This window comes from Mytilus edulis, chromosome 11, assembly GCF_963676685.1.
Source record: "Mytilus edulis chromosome 11, xbMytEdul2.2, whole genome shotgun sequence".
NCBI lineage: Eukaryota > Metazoa > Mollusca > Bivalvia > Mytilida > Mytilidae > Mytilus > Mytilus edulis.
The window spans coordinates 19443604-19459201 of record NC_092354.1 but is presented as its reverse complement, the minus strand read 5'-3'; the positions used below and the strand labels follow the sequence as shown (position 1 = coordinate 19459201).

Here is a 15598-nt window from a genome sequence, read left to right as displayed (position 1 = left end):
ATAAGCAGCGCCAAAAGTAAAAGTATCGACAGTCAGTAGGATAGTTAGAAGTTAACATTTCAATGAATAAGCAGCACCAAAAGCAAAAGTATCGACAGTCAGTAGGATAGTTAGAAGTTAACATTTCAATAAATAAGCAGCGCCAAAAGCAAAAGTATCGACAGTCAGTAGGATAGTTAGAAGTTAACATTTCAATAAATAAGCAGCGCCAAAAGTAAAAGTATCGACAGGCAGTAGGATAGTTAGAAGTTTACATTTCAATAAATAAGCAGCGCCAAAAGCAAAAGTATCGACAGTCAGTAGGATAGTTAGAAGTTAACATTTCAATAAATAAGCAGCGCCAAAAGTAAAAGTATCGACAGGCAGTAGGATAGTTAGAAGTTTACATTTCAATAAATAAGCAGCGCCAAAAGCAAAAGTATCGACAGTCAGTAGGATAGTTAGAAGTTAACATTTCAATAAATAAGCAGCGCCAAAAGTAAAAGTATCGACAGGCAGTAGGATAGTTAGAAGTTTACATTTCAATAAATAAGAAGCGCCAAAAGCAAAAGTATCGACAGTCAGTAGGATAGTTAGAAGTTAACATTTCAATAAATAAGCAGCGCCAAAAGCAAAAGTATCGACAGTCAGTAGGATAGTTAGAAGTTTACATTTCAATAAATAAGCAGCGCCAAAAGTAAAAGTATCGACAGGCAGTAAGATAGTTAGAAGTTTACATTTCAATAAATAAGCAGCGCCAAAAACAAAAGTATCGACAGGCAGTAGGATAGTTAGAAGTTTACATTTCAATGAATAAGCAGCGCCAAAAACAAAAGTATCGACAGGCAGTAGGATAGTTAGAAGTTAACATTTCAATAAATAAGCAGCGCCAAAAACAAAAGTATCGACAGGCAGTAGGATAGTTAGAAGTTTACATTTCAATAAATAAGCAGCGCCAAAAACAAAAGTATCGACAGGCAGTAGGATAGTTAGAAGTTTACATTTCAATGAATAAGCAGCGCCAAAAGCAAAAGTATCGACAGTCAGTAGGATAGTTAGAAGTTAACATTTCAATAAATAAGCAGCGCCAAAAGTAAAAGTATCGACAGTCAGTAGGATAGCTAGAAGTTAACATTTCAATGAATAAGCAGCGCCAAAAGTAAAAGTATCGACAGTCAGTAGGATAGTTAGAAGTTAACATTTCAATGAATAAGCAGCGCCAAAAGTAAAAGTATCGACAGTCAGTAGGATATTTAGAAGTTAACATTTCAATAAATAAGCAGCGCCAAAAGTAAAAGTATCGACAGTCAGTAGGATAGCTAGAAGTTAACATTTCAATGAATAAGCAGCGCCAAAAGTAAAAGTATCGACAGTCAGTAGGATAGTTAGAAGTTAACATTTCAATGAATAAGCAGCGCCAAAAGCAAAAGTATCGACAGTCAGTAGGATAGCTAGAAGTTAACATTTCAATAAATAAGCAGCGCCAAAATTAAAAGTATCGACAGTCAGTAGGATAGCTAGAAGTTAACATTTCAATGAATAAGCAGCGCCAAAAGTAAAAGTATCGACAGTCAGTAGGATAGTTAGAAGTTAACATTTCAATGAATAAGCAGCGCCAAAAGCAAAAGTATCGACAGTCAGTAGGATAGTTAGAAGTTAACATTTCAATGAATAAGCAGCGCCAAAAGCAAAAGTATCGACAGTCAGTAGGATAGTTAGAAGTTAACATTTCAATGAATAAGCAGCGCCAAAAGCAAAAGTATCGACAGTCAGTAGGATAGTTAGAAGTTAACATTTCAATAAATAAGCAGCGCCAAAAGCAAAAGTATCGACAGTCAGTAGGATAGTTAGAAGTTAACATTTCAATGAATAAGCAGCGCCAAAAGCAAAAGTATCGACAGTCAGTAGGATAGTTAGAAGTTAACATTTCAATAAATAAGCAGCGCCAAAAGCAAAAGTATCGACAGTCAGTAGGATAGTTAGAAGTTAACATTTCAATGAATAAGCAGCGCCAAAAGCAAAAGTATCGACAGTCAGTAGGATAGTTAGAAGTTAACATTTCAATGAATAAGCAGCGCCAAAAGCAAAAGTATCGACAGTCAGTAGGATAGTTAGAAGTTAACATTTCAATAAATAAGTATATTGTTAATACATAGATAGAGTAATCTCTATATAGAACATGAACATGGATATGTATTAAAAAAATCCAAAAAGATAAAATAATACACATTTAGTTATGTTTTAATTTGCTGATAACAAAATCAATAGTTGTGCCCATGTAAACTATATTCATATAAACTATATTCTAAGATCTAATTACAAAATTGGTAAGATAACCCTTACTTAAAAGGTATACGTCTGACTCGCGGAACATTATAACAGTGTCGTACAAGCACTGGACTTCAGTTTATCATCATTTTCTTATTTGTTCTCAAACAATCAGCCATAAGGTGAACCGTTTTTTTACAATGTAAAGCACACACGTCTAATTATCCACAGATTGATTATATAAATGGTAAGATTCAAGATTTGTGTTTAATAAGACCTAAATTTATGTCTATACGATTATGGCACTAGCGTAAAAGCTTTCAACACTTTTACAGTGATTGCTTATAACAAATTTTCTGAAGAAAGAACTGTTTACAATTTTGCAGCGGCTTTGCAGCATTGTAGTCCAAAATGTTTTAGCAATTTCAAATTTTAAGCAACTTTTTCGTGATAAAAAATGTAACCATTTTAGGAACCACATGTCTTTGCTGCCTGGCTTATTGTTCTGATTTCGACTAAAATGTAGTGCTGCTTTTTACTTTGACTATTTGTATTTTGATCTTTTTCTCGATATCTATCCTTTCACCTATTTAAGGTTTTGACTGTTTCTCTTTTTTTTTCCAAACGTTTTTATTTAAATTTATGTTCTGACTTAGAACATAAATTTTCATATGTTCGATGACCTAATACAACATGTTTTATACTTTGTTTTTACATAGATACTCAAAAATCTAATTTAATACAAATCTGAACAATTTTTCAATTTTTAATTTTTCATCTAATATTTACGTTCTCCCGGGTGAGCAACCGACTTCTGTTCCGGTCATAAATCACCTTTAAACTGTATTTAACAAAAATCATTTGTAACAAACAAAAAGATTTATTGAATAATTATACAAGAAAAGATATAAAAAATGAAATGCCATTTAAATTTAAATAATTTAATTTTGGATGTAACGCGTCTACTGATTGGCTGACGTTATTTTGTTATGTGGTGTGATCCGAAATTCTTGTCTGAACCGTTAAGGAATCTTAATTTACAATCTTTTAAGATGTTGTTTGAAAAGAAAAGCGTCAATTGAACAACTTCAGAGTTCATCTAAGAATCAAAGTATGCAATTCAACAAAACAAACGATAAACAAGTTTGAACAACAGTTTATCATTAAATATCACAAATAAAAGAAACTGTTAAATTTGTCAATGATCAACATTCCTTTACAAAGCAAATACATACTGTATGTTTAAAAGAATCTGACAAAATTTGAGAGTTATATACCACAGGGGTCAAATTGTTTGCGGAAAATGTAAACAAAGTCGGCACTTTTATATCGAAGATGAGAATTAAGTATTCAAATAGCCACAAAGTAATTCCAAATTTTAAGCAGATCTTGTTTAAGTTTGAAATTTTAGGTGCTGATAAAGATTTTGGAATGTTTTGGTAAAACATATGATTTTTGAATTTATTGGTAAATAATATGATTTTTGAAATAACATTAATTTCAAAGAAAAATTATATTGCGTTTTTGACTTAAATTATAGGTTTTGATAAGAAAATCACTCTCTCTGAAAAATGGGGCAAATATTTACCTGGGTACAGTGCATTCCATTTCATTAGATTTGGAAAATACATTGCCATGTATCGTTCCTTTTGTTGGTTAGTACATTAAATGTATCTCTCATATCGCAGTCTGTATATTGTCATGATAAAATTGTCATAGAACGTTTTTTTTACGTAATTAAATATTTATTTCAAATATTAGCTTGGTACAATATCCTTTACGAGTCCAAGCTTCTCTTGATGTTCCAGAACTTTTAGAACTATGTACATAAAATATCTCCTAGAAAACAGTAAAAGTGAAACTTCAAGAATATTGTAGAAGTATAAATTACTTGTACGCATCGTATATACCTTTGATAATTCCAGAATTATTATGCATTACAAAGTCAAATGGAAAAAAATCGTATCCTTCTATCTGTATCTAATTTGTTAAAACGATTTCTAATATGCACAGTTATAAGAATAGTTGTATACAACTATAAATAGTTAATTATATATAATTAAATACAAATCTAATTAAACCGTTGGTTTTTCCCGTTTGAATGGTATTACACTAGTAATTTTGGGGCCCTTTATAGCTTGTTGTTCGGTGTGAGTCAATGCTCCGTGTTGAAGGCCGTACATTGACCTATAATGGTTTACTTTTTAAAATTTTTATTTGGATGGAGAGATGTTTCATTGGCACTCACACCACATCTCCCTATTTCTATCTACAAGATAAAGTTGGCCAAGATATATAAACATGATAATTACCATATCATATAAAATTCAAATTCTTAAAGTGATTTACAAAAATCAAAAGGACATACCCAAAAAGAGTAGTGTTGTTAATACATTATTATCAAAATGGCATCAAAATTCTTAAAACAATCTTTTAAGTGAAAGTAGTAATATGATTTGAATAGCGTATTCTTATTGACTGGGTATACGTGTGATAGTAAGTTTATTGTCCCTGGGGTGCAACTATTACCCTAAGACTTAGCCGAGCGCAATTCTTGTATTCGATGGGACAATAAACTTACTATTCCACGAATATCAAGTCAGTTAGTGTTTTATTATATCGAAAAACACAACAGATAATAAACTGGCGATGATAAATAAACTATCGTATTATAACAAGCAGAAACCAAGCCATATTATTTAAAGTTTACATCTTAATTATTTTAAAAAGCTAAGGCTACATCCTGCACTGACGTCAACCTTAGATATATAGGTAAAACGTGACGTCGTAATTACCACCGCGGTGTTTTCAAAATTCTCCAATCCCGTAGCTGCATTTGAAATTCCGCGAAAGATAATGACGTTTGCGTTCAAATAGTTTCATCGAGGTTCAATAGTTGGAAACTATTTAGAGAGAGAGCCGTGGTTTAGTGGTTAGTGCATCAGACTACTAATACAAAGGTTCCTTGTTCTATTCCCGTTCCGACTCTCCTTTGACACCATTTACAAGTATGGTCGTGAGGAAACGACGATAGTTCGTTGGAAGGGGCCGATATATGTCTGACCCGTGTTAAGGGAAAGGCGTATCTCTTTCACGTAAAAGACACACTTATAGATTTAAAAAAGGGCAGGCTAATGCCGCTACAAGGCAGCACTCGCACCTGCAAAGTGGAAAGAGATTAATATAAGTTGCAAAAACTTGTTTCCCAAATACTATAAATAAATTTGTTTAAACCAAACTATTGACCGGTCCAATGGTTCAACACTTGCAATTTGAAAAAAAGTTAAAATATTGTTTACTTATTTCATATACTTTGAATTCATTAATATTCGTTGGATACCAGTTTTCGTGGATTTCGTTAGTACATCGAAACCACGAATTTAAATATTCAACGAATTTCAAATTTTCTTAAGGAATGTATGCCAACCACGAAATTAAATATCCACGAATATGCAAGTTTTCCTCAAACCACGAAAATTGATATCTATGAAAATATATGAATTCACAGTAGAAAAAGATACATGAGGTACATAATACGACATGTTATATAAGAAATACACCATTCAATACCACGACGACAACCTTCGGTTTGTAATCTGCATATTAATAAAGTAGGAAGATTGTCTGAAAACGTACTTGTTTATACCTCTACCTTAATGTTCAGCTAAGAATATCATTCGTCTCAACACGGCCAATTCGGAGAGTAGCGGATTCTACCGAGGATTGTCGATTGCTAAGAATATGTGTCATTTTAGAATTACATCAGACAAAACGCTGAGAGACAAGTCTGACAAACCATCACGACAACTTCCAGTAAAAAAGTGTCTGAAAATCTTTACTGTTACTTGTAGCTGTGGGTTCTTAAAATGTGTGTCATTTATGTAATATACCAGAGAGGGTGGTAACGGGTTATTTTCGTGCAACATGTTTTGCCATTTTTATTTTACGTGCAGCCGTGAAAAAGGTTTGTTATTCACCGTGCTTTGTGAATTTGGTAAAAAGATCAACGTGCAAGACATTTTTAATTGTTCGTTCATCGTAAAAAGGCAATTTAATTTCACGTTCTTTCGTGCAGATACCCCACTTTGCGCCCCTCACCAGACATTAAGCTAGTGGATATATATATCTGACAAACAACAACAACATCAAGGTCGTTATTTACAGATTACTGATACACATAGTGCTTGATAAATTACAGATTAACGTTTCTCCATTCATGCACAGCATAACACCTGCACATGTTTGATGGCTTTATTAAAACTAAGTCTACGCATGCGTGTTTGTTCATTTGTGAGAAATCACAGATCTTATCACTCACTCATTTTTCTGTTCATAGGAGAAATCAACAGAATATAACGGACCATTTTATTAAATGTATACACATTCTAGATTTGTTTCTTTCAATTTGAGTCTCGAATGATAACAATGCAAATAAAAGGTAAACGTTGGAGTCATATCTTTCCCTTCTTATTTAAAAAAAAAATCAAATATCACAAAAAGAAGCTCTTTTATATATTTTAGCATGTTTTGTTACTTAACTAACATGACTTATGCTCTTCCAACTTATTGTATCATTTTTTTATCAGGATTTGATTGCCTTTCCGGAAAACATTTAATGATTTCCAATTTTGGTGGGATTCATGTTGCTCAGTCTTTAGTTTTCTAATATCGGTGGTGTGTAAACTGATGTATATCTTTGGGTCTTTTTCTATTTTAGCCATGATATGTGCCTCACATTTTCTATCTAAAATATGCTTTCCATTTCAATAAATTTCCATTATAATATGTGGTACTTACATTGGAAAGTGTTTTGAAACTATGTAAACAAGAGTATAAAAAAAAATCACAAAAATACTAAGCTCCGAGGAAAATTCAATCGGAAAGTCCCTTATCACATGGCAAAATCAAATGACAAAAACCAACAAACGAATGGACAACAACTGTCATATTTCTGACTTGATACGGTCATTTTCAAATGTAGAAAATGGTTGATTGAATCTGATTTTTGTAGCGCTACACCTCTCACTTGTACGACAGTCTTATCAAAGTCCGTCATATTTACAACGATGCTATCATCTAGTAGGATATTTCAAGAATGTTCTTCTTCATCATAGCATATAGTTAACAGGATTATAATTTAGTACGTCAGACGTGCGTTTCGTTTACATAAGAGTCATCAGTGACGCTCATATCAAAATATTCATAAAGCCAAACAAGTACAAAGTTGAAGAGCAATGAGGATCCAAAATTCCAAAAAGTTATGCGAAATACGGCTAAGGTAATCTATGCCTGGGATAAGACAATCCTTAGTTTTTCGATAAAAAGTTATGTAAACATAAAATTTATAAAAATGACCACATTATTAATATTCATATAAAAGATAAATAGGAGAACATTTCATTTCCTATTATGGGCATACATATAACAGTATCATCAATTTAACGATACAACACAAACAATGAGATAAAAAACTAAGAAACATAAAAAAGAAAATTTGTATGTTCTTAAAATATATATAGAAAAATTATATTATTATGCACATGTGGTTGATACAAACAAAAAACCAGTCAAACATAGATAGCCATAACAAACCATCAGTAAGTGGCTTCCCCCCCAAAAAAAACAAATATACTAAAAAACGTAAGCATACTGTGTCAGCAGCAAATAGGAAAACATTATGGTGTTCCAAATGATGGTGGCACTAGTGGTTGATAAGTTATGTACCATAGACATGTCAATTTACCATTTCAGAATCTAAAGCATCATGGGTAATTTCATTGTTCGTACCCAAAATAAAAATAACGTTATGTCATTGATTTAATTTCCATTGTTTATGACATTTTTAACCAATCAGGACGTTTTGGTATACACTTTTGAATATATTACACAGGATGCATTCGATTCTGAAACGGTGAATAAGGTGTAAATGTTTCGTTGCTATCTGTACTAAAGCCAACATGGTGGAATCATAGGTAACTTGAATGTAGTTGAAACTACGGCCTTAAGGATATAACAGAACATTAAAATAAATTATGTATTAAGTATCCTAAAGAATAATAATAAAAAAAATAATCAGCTAGTATATATAAGGATCGGGAACGGATATGTTTATAGACGGAAAAACAGACGACAACAAAGGTAAGGAAATATTATTCTGCAATACTGTAAACCAACTTATTCATTTATTTTCGCGAGCGATTTATTTTCGCGACCTGCGAGAGTAGAAAAATAACGCGAATATAAATCTTCACGAATTAAGAAGACTTTGATCTTTTCTTATTAAATAACATCAAGTATATAAGAAAATCGCGAAAAGAAATAGCCGCAAAGTGGACTAAAAAGAGTAAAACGCGAACTAAAGTATCCGCGAAAATAAGATGGTTTACGGTTTACAATTGTAAATTTAGACGATCTTACTTGTAATTGAAACTAAGAACAAATTCTTTCATTTCTAAAAAACGTGTTTAAAAGCAAAGGTATTAAATACTGAGACAAGATACACACAATTTAAGGATATACATAAGTGAGGGTTATTTAAGGGGGTAGACCTTGGTTCAGGGAGATAACTCTTTAAATCAGTTATGCGTTTGTAAAAGTCAAGTTTCGTCAATGAATTTTAAGCATTTACCTGAAACAGATTGGAAATAATTTATATATCCAAGAAGCTTAGAACATATTTATGAAAATGGCTGACACAAACGTACTGATGATTTTCAGAGTTATCTCCCTTAACCTAGGTCTACCTCCTTAAGGAGTAGTAGGTTATTGTTATTCAGTGTTCACCACATTTTTTTTATGTTATTTCTTCCTATACAGAAAAAATATTACAGTTATTCCTTTTAATTCAATTCTAAATTCCATTTAAAATCGGAGAAAATCACGGAACAATGTTAATGACGTCACGGTAACATGACAAAATTAATTCTATGACCTGATAGACAGCACTGCCAACCAATCAGAAGACGTGTTACATCAACAATTTTTGGTCAGATATTGTTTTCTTTGTTTTTTGTTCTATGATACAAGGTATAGAATATTGCCCACTATCACCCGTTTTCAAAGAAAAACTTCAATAACTAATATGAATATTGTCATATTTATAAATAAACTGTTTACAAAAAAAAAAATGTATTATTAAATTAATACTAAGACTTTCCTTCCTCAAGAATATATTACCTCAGTTGTATTTTGGCAAAATGTTTAGAAATTTACGTAATCAATGCTTTGCAACTTCTTACTTTATTTGGCCTATTTACTTCTTTTGGATTAGAGCGTCACTGATGAGTCTTTTGTAGACGAAACGCGCGTCTGGTGTAAATATAAAATTTTATCCTGGTATCTATGATGAGTTTGTTACAAAAAAAAGTAAAAGTCCTAGTTGGATTTTTTCACTACATTTTGTATTAGTAAATATCTCAAAACGGAGTCTCTTGACCAATTTATAGAATAATTTTTGGCTTATTCTGTTTCTCAACTGAAGGTCTTCTGACTTAAAAAAAACAATTTCAAATTGTTGATATTTTTTTTTTAGATTTACCTATTAAGTACATTATTGAATACATTTTTTTTAGTATTCATATCCGCTTACTTTTTATTATTGCGGTAGCGTAACATTTATAAAAAGTAGTTATTGTTATAAATAGATGGCGTATTTCAAACTGACCATTCTTGTCATCAAGACTTTCATTGGATTTACGCATGTTAGCTGTCTAACATTTCCCCCACCAGGACCGGGAATAGGATTTCCACCAGGACCGGGAATAGGATTTCCACCAGGACTGGGAACAGGATTTCCACCAGGACCGGGAATAGGATTTCCACCAGGACTGGGAACAGAATTTCCACCAGGACTGGGAACAGGATTTCCACCAGGACCGGGAACAGGATTTCCACCGGGACCGGGAACAGGATTTCCACCGGGATTTCTACAACCACCGGGAATAGGACAACAATTTGGCAGATTTTTTCCAGCTGAAACGGATTTTGATACGGATGACAGTGAAGTATTACGTGTCCAAGACAATGGAATAATAGATAATGGTGTTGGAGTCGGAAATGGCGGCGGCGGAGGTCTTGGCGCCGGCTTGGGAGCTGGATTGTCATCGTTGTTGGGCTTGTTATTGTTGCCATTCATATGTAAGTAATACTGTACAAATAATTACAAAGAGAGCAACTATTTTACTTCAAAAGGGGTGGGGAGAGGTTAAACTAGACAGTTGGATTGGCGGATGTCTTGGCGACAACTTGGGAGGAAGATTTTCGTCGTTGTTGGTCTTGTTATTGTTGCCATTTATATGTAAGTATTACTGTAACAAACAATTACAAAGGGAGCAACTACTTTTAACCAACTAATACTAGCTAGCGATTTATTTTGCGACTTTTGCGAGTAGAATAATAATGCGAACCTAAATAGATCATATATGAATATGGATTTTAAAGTATTTAACTACATCAAGTTAATCAGATAATCGAGAAATTGAATCCCTGCGAAGTGAACTAGAAAGGGCTAAACGCGAAATAAAGTACCCACGAAAATAAGTTTAAGGTATTTAAATTAAAAAAAGGAAGGGGAATGTAACAGTTATTTGTTCTTGTTTTTTTATACCCTATAGAGTATGGGTAAAATCTAAATTCCGAATATGATTTGTCATCACATAAGCGGTCAGAATAATTTTAGAAAAATCAGAATCCACCCCGTTGACGGTCCTTCCAAAACAACGTCTTGCGTTCAAAAATGAATTTTTGTTTGAAACCTTAATAGCATTCCCCCATTGTGATTTGACCATGAATATCTTTTTGGTTTCTTCTCAACTCGACCGATTCCGTACGAGAGTAGCGGATTCTACCGAGGATTGCCGAATGTATCTGTTTGGTGAACGGCTAGGGAGAGGTTCTTGCTTATCAATGTTTATACATTTGCATTTCGAATTCCGAATATCTGGCAAAAATTCCACAACTAGATGATCGAACATCCGTAACAGATCATCGTCTCTCAGTTTTGACTTTTCTGCCGTTGTTCGTTTCGATCAATTAGTCGGTTGCAATCGGCAATCCTCGGATGACTCTGCTACTCCTTCGAGAAACGAAATCAACCAAGTTGCTTTCCTAACATCCTGAGGAAAATTTGTCAGAACAAAAACAAAATAATAAATAACGAAAAGGTAGATTTTGCACAGTTTGAATAATCAAGCAATCATTGGAAAAGATCTGATATCACAAAAAATTTTAAAAATACAAATACACAAACATTTAATTTGTTTTACCGAAATAGGGACATATCTTTGATAATTCATTTAGAAATGATTAAGTTATTTATCTAAAATTGAACATTGTCCTTGTTCAATAGTCTACCATATCTTATTTTTTTCCAAAACAAGTTAAGATGTCTGTAGTATAAATGTTATTGCACGATTACAAAAATAAATAGGCTACCATATTTAAAGTCCCAAAACATAAATTCCTTAGTAAAGTTTATAGTTCCGTCGCTCTGTTGAAGGTTATCAAATGTAAAGCCACAAACAAAATAAACTCCGAGGACCATTCAAAACGGAAAGTCCCTAATCAAATGGCAGAATCAAAATCCCCAAAACATCAAACGAATAGATTACAACCGTCGTATTCCTGACTTTGTACAGGCATTTTACTATGAAGAAAATGGTGTATTAAACCTGGTTTTATTGGTAGATAAACCTCTTACTTGCATGACAATCGCATAAAATTCCATTATATCGACAACGATGTGTGAAAAAAAAACCAAACGGATATATCATATAAAAATGTCAAAAATAGGGGTATATTAGTCCACATTGTGCTGCAATCTTAATCACTATCATAAAAAACATCTTGACTAGTTATTCTCAAAATTAATTGATTATATTGTAGTTAATAGACTCAACCCGGGACCAGCTCCAGCTCCAGTTCAACCAATCATAATGGTCCAACCAGGTATGTACAAAAACGAGAAGCAAAAGACCAGAGAGGCATTCAATACTACAGTGAAACCTGTTTAAACCGAACCTCTTCGGAACTTAAGATTTTGTTCGGTTTTGGCCGATGTTCGGTTTTATCAGGTTCACAATGCATACAATTTGATATGACAGTGCTTAAGAACATGTTTAATTTATACAGGTTTTCAGTTTATGCAGGATTCAGTTTAGCCAGGATATAATAAGAGGTGGTAGTAATGCCAATAGGACAACTCTCCATCCAGGTCACAATTTGTAACAGTAAACCATTATAGGTCAATGTACAGTCTTCAACGCGAAGTCTCGGCTCACAACGAACAGCTAGCTATGAAAGGCCCGAACTATTCACACGGGATAACCAACAGTCTTATATATATAGAAAAGAGAGCAGCATCTAAAAACGACAACTACAGAACATCCTGCATTATGTTATCACATACGCGACACGACAGATGCCACACGTAGTGCAGGAACTGCTAACTCTTCCGGAGCACCTGAGATCACCCCTAGTTTTTGGTGGGGGTTCATGTTGCTTATTTTTTAGTTTTCTATGTTGTGTCATGTGTACTATTGTTTGTCTATTTGTCTTTTTCATTTTTAGCCATGACGTTGTCAGTTTATTTTCGATTTATGAGTTTGACTGTTCCTCTGGTGTATTTTGTCCCTCTTTTAGGACAGGTACAATCAAATGCAACGGGGTCAAATGTTTTAAATGTTTGTTGTCTCTTTGACACATAAGCGATTTACATTCTCAATTAAGGAATTACTGTAATATTTTTTCTGCCTATGAAGAAATAGCATAAAAAATGGGGTACACACTGAATAACACACGTAGCGGGTTATTTTTTTTAACCTTATTTTTAACGTTATTTCGAATAGGCTGAAAAAATGTTACAGTAATTTCTTATGATTTAATTCTTAATTCCATTTAAAGCTGGAGTAAATCATGAAAAAAGTCGATGACGTCACTGTAACATGACACAATTATGTCAATGAGCTGATACACAAATCGACGTCAGGCAATCAGAAGACGCGTTACATCCAGAATTAAATTATTTTGATATAATAGGTATCAATCGTCATTATTTTCTGAAATAATAACATGTAAACTTGCTTTTACTAACACAATCTAACGTACGCCAATGGAGGCCTACTTAAACTTTTCACTATTTTAAAAAGAACAATTTTGATTGGCTAATATGTACATCTCATTATGATACGATATTTTGATTGGCTAACATGTAAATCACATTATGATACGTTATTCTGATTGGCTAACATGTACATCATATTTTGATGCGTTATTTTGATTGGCTAACATATACATCAATCTCGATTCCTTCTTAAATTAACATTCATTGCACAATGAAATGTACTTTTCACTGTGACACGAAGTATCACAATGAAGTGCATAGGTAAATTAGTGAAAAAAAAAAATCGTGTTTTCATGATCCTATCGAAAAATGTAATAATGAATGCTTCTTTTTGTAATTCTCTAGTGTTGTAAAAGCGTTAACCGTGCGAACATGTTTTGAATGAAGCGCTTAATACAATATATACTTCGGTCAACGCTTTTACACTCCAATGAATTTACAAAAAGCATTCAATTCTTATCAGATATCAAGTCAATTTCAAAATAGTATAAACAATCTACTACATCCGAATAAAACACTATGTCATTTCATTATTGTCTTGCTTTAAAAAAAAATGAACTTCAATGAAAATTCAAAACGGAAAGTCACTTATTCAATGGCAAAATCAAATTCTCAAATTCATAAAATGAATGGATAACAACTGTCATATTCCTGATTTGGAACAAGCATTTTTTTATGTAGAAATACCCAAATATGAAACAAAGAAGCACATATTTGTTTTTTTTTCTATTTCAGCTACTGCTGGTGCGACCGCTGCAGCTACCGCCGTTGCCGCTACGACTACTGCAGCTGTAACTACAACTATGGCTACTACAACTGAGGAAAAAAACCTACCGCCGGAATAACTGGTGTGCAAAACGACATTGTAAATCTACCTAATGTGTGTTTTAATGCGAATATAAATAATTATTAATCTGTTATATTTCCTTGTTTATATGCACGAATCAAATAATATGTTGAAAATTCTTCAAAAAGTAGAATACCAAAAACTGTGGATTCGTCTCTTTTTATGAATATCAGTATTCGTGGATATCTAATTTCGTAAAACGAATGGAAAACAGCTGTCATATTCCTGACTTGATACAGGTATTTCCTTTTGCAGAATATTGTGCACTAAACCTGGGTTAATCTATTGGTTTTGAACAAAGGAGATAAGGGTATATATAAATGGGACAGCCGCCGAAAGAAACAAACGAATCAAATTGAGAGCCAACATGCAGTCTTTTATAATAAAAAGATACATATACAGAATAATGAGTTAATATATACCTCCTAAGAATAAAAAAGTAAATAAAAGTTAACCTGCTACCTGTTGATGGCTATTATTCGTTTGCTTCTCTGTCGGATATTTTCTCCCATTTATCTGTTTATTTATTGTAACCCTGTCGTGTAATGTTGTCATTGTAATATTATAATTAACACTGCCATTAAAGCAGGAGGTTTGGCATGCCACAAAACCCGGTTCAACCCACCATGTTTTCATAACATGCCCTGTACCAAGTCAGGAAAATGGCCATTGTTACATTATAGTTCGTTTCTGTGTGTGCTACATTTCGATGTTGTGTCTCTGTTGTGTCGTAGTTCTCTTATATTTGATACGTATCCCTAAGTTTTAGTTTGTAACCTGGATTTTTTTTTCTCTATCGATTTATGAATTTTGAACAGCGGTATACTACTGTTGCCTTTATTTGATATCATTTACCGACAAGATATGGTTGACTTAATCTAGATAAACCTCTCAGTGTTATGACAGTGACGTACATTTATATTATATTCACACCAATGTCTGAGCAAATCACAGCGATATAATAGCTAAAATTGTCAAAATGAGGGGAATATATAGTTATCAAATGTACCAGGATTATAATTTAGTACGCCAGACGCGCGTTTCGTCTACATAAGACTCATCAGTGACGCTCATATCAAAACATTTATAAAGCCAAACAAGTACAAAGTGGAAGAGCATTGATGATTCAAAATTCCAAAAAGTTGTGCCAAATACGGCTAAGGTAATCTATGCCTGGGATAAGAAAATCCTTAGTTTTTCGAAAAATTCAAACTTTTGTAAACAGGAAATTTATAAAAAATGACCACATTATTGATATTCATGTCAACACCGAAGTGTTGACTACTGGGCTGGCGATACCCTCGGGGACGAAACGTCCACCAGCATACCAGTCCATATTGTGTTATAATCTTAATCAGTATTACAACTAACAAAAGAGCAAGACA

At 33.0% G+C, this 15598-nt stretch overlaps 1 protein-coding gene across 1 annotated transcript; it reads left to right on the top strand.

Annotated features, from left to right (window-relative positions):
* The first annotated feature begins 9890 nt into the window (after nucleotides 1-9890).
* On the top strand, nucleotides 9891-14211 carry LOC139494065 (proline-rich protein PRCC-like). The gene is made up of 3 exons (XM_071282234.1): nucleotides 9891-10383; nucleotides 12130-12192; nucleotides 14102-14211. The coding sequence occupies exons 1-3, from the start codon at nucleotides 9891-9893 to the stop codon at nucleotides 14209-14211; spliced, it is 666 nt and encodes a 221-aa protein (XP_071138335.1).
* Nucleotides 14212-15598: the final 1387 nt, after the last annotated feature.

Excerpts from the sequence above, each read along its gene's own strand:
- LOC139494065 (XM_071282234.1), top strand. The coding sequence starts at position 9,891 with ATGGCGTATTTCAAACTGACCATTCTTGTCATCAAGACTTTCATTGGA. Across the intron at positions 10,384-12,129 it reads GTTATTGTTGCCATTCATAT|TTAATAGACTCAACCCGGGA; the intron begins GTAAGTAATACT and ends ATTATATTGTAG. Across the intron at positions 12,193-14,101 it reads AATCATAATGGTCCAACCAG|CTACTGCTGGTGCGACCGCT; the intron begins GTATGTACAAAA and ends TTTCTATTTCAG.